General features: G+C 48.0%; 1 protein-coding gene across 5 annotated transcripts in view; it reads right to left on the minus strand.

Annotated features, from left to right (window-relative positions):
* Nucleotides 1-8,210, minus strand: part of ncoa1 (nuclear receptor coactivator 1) — a 48,305-nt gene that overhangs the window by 25,738 nt on the left and 14,357 nt on the right. For 2 of the 5 annotated variants that reach the window (XM_053880224.1, XM_053880225.1), the window contains 2 exons: nt 7,251-7,462; nt 5,784-6,056 (listed from right to left, as the gene is read on the minus strand). The exons of 1 other annotated variant lie outside the window; for it this stretch is intronic. In XM_053880224.1, the coding sequence (XP_053736199.1) occupies nt 5,784-5,818 (35 nt within the window). In that variant the 5' untranslated portion in view covers nt 5,819-6,056; nt 7,251-7,462. Of the gene's footprint in view, nt 1-2,566; nt 5,762-5,783; nt 6,057-7,250; nt 7,463-8,210 lie in introns of those variants that run through there. 2 more of the 5 variants (XM_053880227.1, XM_053880226.1) reach the window with 2 other exon arrangements.

An 8,210-nucleotide genomic window follows, 5' to 3' on the forward strand; every position in this document is an offset into this window, starting at 1 on the left:
CTGTATTCAGCCAGACACCAGGAACTAAAGGTGGACGGCTCTGATATTCCCTCAGGAAGAAACCTCAGATGAACTTTGTCACATCCAAACTCATCTTCTTCAACTTCGTCAACACTAAAGCAGTTTGAAGAAACAGGACACCATTATTGAGAGTTTACTGGAAGGAAAAAGACTAGAAATTAAAGAAATAAAAATAAAAACAGAAACAAAAATGCTAAAAATGGCAGCCTTGAACTTCAGTTACACTTCAGAACATACAGTCATCTCAGTGTCTCACATTTCATCCTTTTTAAAAAACATGTTATCACTTACAAACGTGACCAACATACTTCTTTTTGACAGTTGGGATATTATTCCCTTCATGAGAGTTTCATTTGCAAAGGACAATAACCCACCACTAGCTAGCGTTCCACTTCCATTACTGAACGCTATTCAAACGCTCACTGGACATACATTCATAGACTAAAGGTCATGTTTTTGTTTTCTACCACCGTAATATCACCTTTTTCTTATTGGTACTTAAAAATACTTAGGACTAACATTGTGTGTAGTACATGAGAAATGAAGTAGATAGGAAGTGAAGCGCCCTCTATATCATCCAAGTGAGGCTGCAGCAGGCAGGTTTTAAGCATCACTGTTGAGTGTGGAACCCAATGGAGAAAGAAAGACCCAGCGATGGCATGTCATCGTCAAAGCAAACAATGCTGCACCAATAAAGCAGCATAACAGCAGTCTAACAAAGCCGGTGAAGCTTTCTGATGAAAATGCTCGTACCAAAGTCTTTCATGACTCAACGGTTTGAATGTCGGCGAGCAGCTAAAGAAAGCTGCCATTTGCGCAGCGTGAAAGCCGCCACAAGGCCACGCTGCTCACAGGACGCTAATCCTTCCTGACTAGCCTTGTTTACATTTCACCTCAAATCACCCCGCTGCTCCTCGGCCTTCCTAGCGATGCAACACTTAAACAGATCCTTCCATCAACGCTGCAGCACACTTGTTAAAACACAAATTAGCCGGGATTCTTTCATTAGCGGCCGGACGGAGGTCTGATGAGGCCCAATCCATCGACTGGCGCAACATGCATTAGCTCCGCCGGGGAAAATAGGGTTTGCCGGTTTACTCTTTCCCCTGAACCAGATCACCCCGGCTGCTGCTAAATTGTCTGAGTGATGGCGCACACGCTTTTGCGGAATGAGTTAAAAGAAGCAGGGTCAAGGTTATTACTACTCTAAAAGCAACAGCCCGAAAACCATGCCGCTGAAACAGGTGGACACACAAGAGTATCTCTGGCTTCGGCCAGCGGGTAATGAAGAAGGACATCTTTCTGAGATGAGTCACACAAGAACTCAACGGCCAGTCTGGGAAAAGGCCTACAGAGAGGAGCATCTCCCTCAGGAACGTGTTGATCAAATGTTCGGCCTCCTGTACTCCACCACCTCTGCTCATCGTGTCCTCTTTATGTAAGCCAGCACACAGGCACTGGGAGTTCACACTGAGATGGATGGGAAAAGCTTTCGATTCTTCAAAGCCAGGGAAACCTGCCGCGTACGACCTCGCTATCCGGCGTAAGAAGCCAGCAACAGACAGGAACATTTCGGGCCTGTTTCTCTTCATTTCTCTCATCTGGGAAACCTGCATGACACGTGAAACAAAGAAAGAGCATCAGGTCGTCTCCACTTCCAACAGACACCTTTGCCAAGATCCGTTGGACTTTTTGAGAACCACAAAAATGTTTTTTTCTCTATCGAGTCATTTTTACGTCCTTTTTTTTTTCAGTCTTGTCCCATCATGAATAATGATGACATGTTTTTTTCAACATTGAATTTTATTTTCATTGGAACACTTTGTATGGTATCTCAGCGGTGAGCACGCCAGATCATAAAAACAGTGAACTAATCCTCACTTAATCACATTTGACTGTTGAACTCTTTACAGCGGCGACTCGTCTGGTTCGCCCAACGACCTCCCCCACCAATCAGCTGCGGCCGCCACTTTCGGAGGCCTTGGAGCCTCATTTTGAGCTCCCCCTCATGGCGGCTGCTTCGTGCCATCACTGAGCCCTTTACTGTCGGACACACTTTTGATTCTGATTCTTGTGTCGGTCACTGCTCTGTCATATTAGAAACTGTGTTGTTTAGACCTTTGTTATTGACTTTCAGTGACTATTTTGTTTTCTTGGGTAAAAATACATACTAACAGCCAATTGCTCAGCCTTTTGAGATTCTGCTTTTTTCCCAGAGACCTAACATGGACATTAACGAAAGTTGTCTTCAAGATTAAAATTTAGGCAAATAGCCCGAGTGGACTTGAAAACCACTAGCGAGCTCCTCTTCATCCAGGTGAGAGGGAGATTATGGGCTAGTCTACTCTATGCCAGTACACACTTACAGTAAAGTAGCTGTAGAAAGCTTGAATAGGTTGGTTGACAACAACTGGGTCTGGGTGTGGATTAGCCAGCTACTACAGCGCTGGAGAGCAGACAGTGGAAGTGAAAAGCAGAGATCTATCTGAGAGGCAACAGACAGCAAGAGTGAAGAAACGTGCGCAGGCCGGAAACAGCTACACACCTGTAGAACAGGGCGGACCTTCTGCCCCCGCTGACCCTAGAAGCCTTCAATCACCGAGTGGTACGCAGCGGTGGAGCAGAGAAGCTGTAGCGACGGAGAAACAGGGGCCAATAATTCCAACAGACACTCCATGACAACTGCCTGTCATCCGGACAACGTTGTTTAGCTTTGCTCACTAGAAGCTCTCTCCTCCTTTGTTTTCCCATTCCAGAAGCTCTGCTGATCCCTCCACACACACACACACACACACACACACACACACAAAGACAGCAGCAATGTGTCGCGTGCAGTGCGAGTGAGGAAGAGACCACCAGGTAGCGAGCGAGGGAGTACATGATGTGTAGCGAGAGAGAGAGAGAGAGGGAGAGGAATGTGTTTAAAGGGCCGACGCGGCAGAGATGAACATTCGTTACACCTATCAATATTCAAACTAACAGGGTGACTGGTGAATTATTTAGGCTGATCTAACAGCATGTCAGCTCTGCAACAGCCGTGCAATCGTCTGAAGGTTTCGGGACCTCAAATCACCACAGAGGCAGAAAACATGTCCACTACTACAGTAACAGGAATCATGGTCATCTGAGAGAGAAAGAGTTTCACCCGGCTTTGCATCACCAATGTGAAGCAGACAACATTTGTCAATGACTGATAAACAAACTCTAGAGATGCAGGAGAAAGACCTTGATCAGTAACTCCCTTTCGTTGGGTGAGGTTGAAGCAAGAGCACCTTTCAACAGCTACTTCTACGCCACTTCCCAGTCTGGTCTCAAGCTTGAGGAAGGTTTCTATCATGTGGTGAGAGGTCACAGGTCAGGTTCTGGTCTACTAATCTCTAGCAGGCTTCTCGCCTCTACACTAGAACCTGCAACACTGACTGCAGTCACTTCCTCAGGTGAAGCAGGACAGATCCTGCATTAGGAAGAGCATCAGTGTGACTGAAGGACTTACAGCAGGGAGCAGTCAACCCTTAAAAATTACAGCAAAAACTCATGTGATGAACAAATGTAGACTGTAGACAGCTGCTTCACCACTCTGACTCACACTTGACGTCTTGTTTGGCTCCTGTCATGAGGAGGTTGTTACTACATTCACAAGGACGATGCAAAAATCACAAGATGGCAAACCAAATAATCTGGTTCGCGAGGAAAGATCTGCAGAGCGTTACTCTACGTCGAGTGGCCGTCAACATCGCGGCATAACCACGACAACACACAACTGGAGCACTGGTGTAGCTGTGTTTTCCACCGTGTGTGCATCAGCACCCCTCTCTGAGAGAGAGGTTGGTACAAACCGCGCGGCGCTGCTCAGTCACTGTTGCTAAGGCCCACCTCTAGAATATAGGACATAGCCAGAGAACGTACACAGTCACACGGCCCACAGCGCACCCACTGACTCTGGATTAGAGTCATACATCTTTCATGGAAAAAGAAAAGAGTTCACATGTGCAGAGAGGCATTTCGGGGGAAGTAAACCTCTCCCTGCTTCACCCCAGCCTCCACTACAAAGCCTCAGTCGTAATTACTAGGACTAAAATATTAATATCTTGTGTGAAGACACGGGTGGTGAAAAGCCGAAGGGTAGTTGTGGACTGTCGTCGTATGAGGTGGCACTTTACACCAAATTCAGTCACTCAAGAGGCCGGGTCCTACGATATCGACCTACGATATTAGTGTACAGCTCACTCCACCGCATCAATTTAGACGGCTGCACACGGCGTCCAGTGGGAGACACAATCTCGCAGCAGTGGGAGGCCTTTGGCTTCACGCTGCATGGTTGATGAAAAAAAGAGACGGAGCATTCGAGCGCAAAAATCCAAAGAGCTTTTCATACACTGTCCCACACATCACACATCCGCTTCAAACTGTGCTCCGTTTGAGTCAGCTCATACACAGGATATTATAACACCACAGTACCACCAACTGCGACATGACAATTTACTCCATGGTTTAATAGTAAAGGGGACTTCTTCTGCATCCGTTCCTAAGTGATGAGGAGCCAGAAGAGTCAGAGGAGAAGCGTTGAGGTACAAAAGAACACCTTACCATTTAAAAAAAAGTCCTACTCTGGCTTCAAATAGACGGGCATTAATGTCACAGGTGACATGGGAAAGCTTCACACAGCAAACTTTTCTAACCTTTCAGACAAAATGAAACTAGACTTGGTAAAATGGAAGTGACTGCACCTACTGTATCTATGGCATCTATGGCATGGAATATTAACTGTATTAAGATGAGTGTACTGCCAAAATTCCCTTACCTGTTCCAGTGCATCCCACTTTATTTATATACAGGCAAAGTGTTCATCTCATTTATTTGGAATGGTCCAAACCCAAGAATTAGACTGGAACCTTCACATAGGCCCTTCTGAACCCAAGGTACTCGACAGTTAATATTAAAATAAAACACCATTCTGGCTTCAAGACCCTGCTACAGTCAGGCGCATCCTGGTTGCCAAGCAACACCTTGCCTCCAGGCACTGAGCACGTCCTCCTCCCATTTAGCCAAGGTTGTCCAAACATCTTTTAAAGAACTTTTAAATATCGTACATCATATACATATTATACAATAAAAAAGCATTCCTAGTCTCAGTTAACAAAACCTGACCTGTGTAAAACCACTGTGGTGGTTGGGGTTCATCTGGGCGGGGATATTTGATGCATGCAGTGTTTGTCGTTGCCACATCACAAGGAATTGGACCAACTTGTCCATGCCGCAGTCACCTCGCACCTCAGGGCTTTCCTCCATCATTTCCACCACGATACAGCATCTCGTGTCGCTCCTCACGGGTCAGGCTGACTTGCTTAACTGAGCGGGGGCTCGCCAGACGACTGCCTCTGAGGAGGCTGGCATGAGGGTTGCACCCGGAGATGTGTCTGATATGATGGACACAGTGAACCCTCCTGTCAGCAGGGGAACAGCAGGAAACGAAAAAACCAACTCACGGCAACTTATGGAGGCCGTGGCGGTGACAGAGTTCACTCTTACCTATCGTACAATTGATTTGACTTATTGATTGGCAGGACGGGCCGGGGACGACTTCAGCATGCGAAGCACGTGGGTTGGCTGACTGCTAGCGCACGAGTAACGCAGCCACACCGACAACAGCCTTGAGAAGAACTGAATGAATCACCACTCCAGCTACAAGCGCGAGTCAATGATTATCTTGGAACAATTGAGTGACTGTCATGACATTTCATTGAGAATGACTTCACACTCACAGAGAGATTGACTTGGAAATGTGCAGGTTTTTCATTCAAGTGCTCCAACAGGAAGCAACGGCATGTTCCTTTAAGAGGCCGGCTCCTGGTCTGTTTCCCACCATCTGCACACACGCTGACCCAGGATGTTTACTGAGGAATCCCCTCGCATTGCACCAGCGCTACTATGTTCTCACTGCAGTAGTTGCCTTCACACAGAGTTCTGTGCGGTCCGTGTCCGACGCTGTGTGACGTCACGGGTTCAGGCTGCGCGTCGGCCCTGTGCATGTTTCCCTGCCAAACCAGATGAGCCACATGAATATTCAGCATTTATTGAACGCCACTGGTCTTTGAGTAATTGGGAGGCGGAGCGTGTGTGTTGCCTGTGTCCTGGCTTCAACTCCTGAAGTCCTATAGGATGCCTCATCAGACATGCGGTGCAGTCCGCCGCACACATCACAGCGGACACATACAGAGATGCCACAGTACCAGGGAGAAAGGGAAGACGGAGGGTGGAGGAGGAGGAGGGGCCCTGTATGGGGGGCGCTGCATTATCTTTCTTCTGTCGCTCTTAACAATTAATTAGGCCTGCACGTAGACGGGCTCAACATGAGCAGCCTGCTGGTAGAAGCACGGCAGCAGACTTCAACGGCCATTTCTTTCGTCTCAGAGCAGCCGCCACAAAGGCGGTCTGTTCCTTCCCGGCGCCGGCGAATCGCCGCGAGGAACAGCAGATAATTGGCAAGGCGCACATTAAAGACCAACTGGATGAAATGCACAAGAGCCATTTCATTATGACCACCGGCTAATAATCGCGTGGCCACTCCATTAGGGCCAAAACGGCATCTTTTGTGCGGATGATCAAACTGAGACATTCGGGGGTCAAGTTAACACTGAAGAGAACCTGAGCCAGAACATGTTGTCTGAAACCAATATTTGAACTAGCTACATTTTCAGATGACACTTTCATACAGGTCTTTAACAGGGTGAGAAAGGTTCACGGCCTCCACTGAGTGACGGACGACAGTTTCCAGGGACTGCGTTGGCTCCTTATTATGGGACGTTAATACTGTGATTAGGGATGCCACCCATCGTGATCTGCCGATTTCAGCGTGAATGCAGAGCTGTCACTGCCGATCACTCTGATGAAGCCCCACTGGTTGTGACGCCTCCGCTCCTCCCTCCTGACATGTGTCCAAGAGAAAAGGCTGATGCTGGAGAGTGCATCAGTGGGCAGCATGTCAGCAAAGCAAATGACACAATAGTCGGTCGGCTGTTTTGGAAATCATGGGAATCACAGTTAGGGATGCTCCGATTAGGGTTTTTGCTGCCGATCTCCGATACGGATCACATGGACTGACGATGAATTTGTAGTTAATCTGTGTACGCGATGTGAAAACGTGAACCATTAAATGATTTTGTGCGACGGTTACACTTTGACCTCAGGGCTGCAAAACAATTGTGGGATGAGAATCACACGTACTGTACCTAGTTGAGCGAGGGCTTGAGTGGCTGAGTCATGTGGCGGTCACTGGTGGCCTGGTCCAGGGCTCAGAGCAGAGAACAAGGGCGGCGATCAGGTTGCCGGCGGACGCTGGGCTCAGAGGTGGGGCGATGCAGCGGGGGTCTCAGGGGTTATGGCTCCTCAGCCGCTGTGTCACATGGCAGCATCACAGGTGAGGGGTGAAGCCTGCAGGCCCCTGAGAGGCAGGAGAGCAGTTTGAGATTAGACAGGCAGATACACAACATTGAACTCAAACGGGATGTATTTTTCTTTGAAATACTTTTGGTGTGATGAATCCATTTTTGTCTCTGATATTTCTTTCCTTTGATGTCAAGTTTCTCCACTTGTCAGCTTAGGTTCTGACACCAGAATAACCTTGGATATGTTCTCACATTTCTACCCACAGACCAGCCAGACAGTCAGGGGGCGCTGCAATGGTCATAATGTGGAGAAGATCGTTGCTTTCCCACCGACTTTCTGGGGAAGAGGAGTGAGGGTATCTGTATATACAGTCAATAGCTGTCAGTGACACGTATCCTGGGTCGGCCCCGAGGCTTCCTTCTAGTGGGTGTGGCTAGAACACGTCACTTGCTTCTCTAGGAGGAGCAGCGATTCAACTCTGAGATTCTATCCAGAGTCCAGATATCCAGCAGAGAAACCCCATTTGCATCTGGCGTGGAAACCACAGGTTAGACTAGAAACCCACTGGTGAATTGGTCCGATGGTTTTTTCCCAACCCTCCCCTCACTCATGAGCAAGACCCCATGACGGTCCCCATCTCACCTCTTCCCTGGTCTCGGACTAAGAGCAGCCACTCAATGCACAGAGAAATTCAGTCGGTCACAGTGAAAGACAGACCTTTGTGAATGACACCAAGCTGCTGGCACGTTTGAACCCTCCTGGTGTTGAAGCATGATGCTTGTGCAGCCCTCGCAGTATCACTA

The sequence above is a fragment of the Synchiropus splendidus genome, chromosome 12 (genome assembly GCF_027744825.2).
Source record: "Synchiropus splendidus isolate RoL2022-P1 chromosome 12, RoL_Sspl_1.0, whole genome shotgun sequence".
Classification (NCBI taxonomy): Eukaryota; Metazoa; Chordata; class Actinopteri; order Syngnathiformes; family Callionymidae; genus Synchiropus; species Synchiropus splendidus.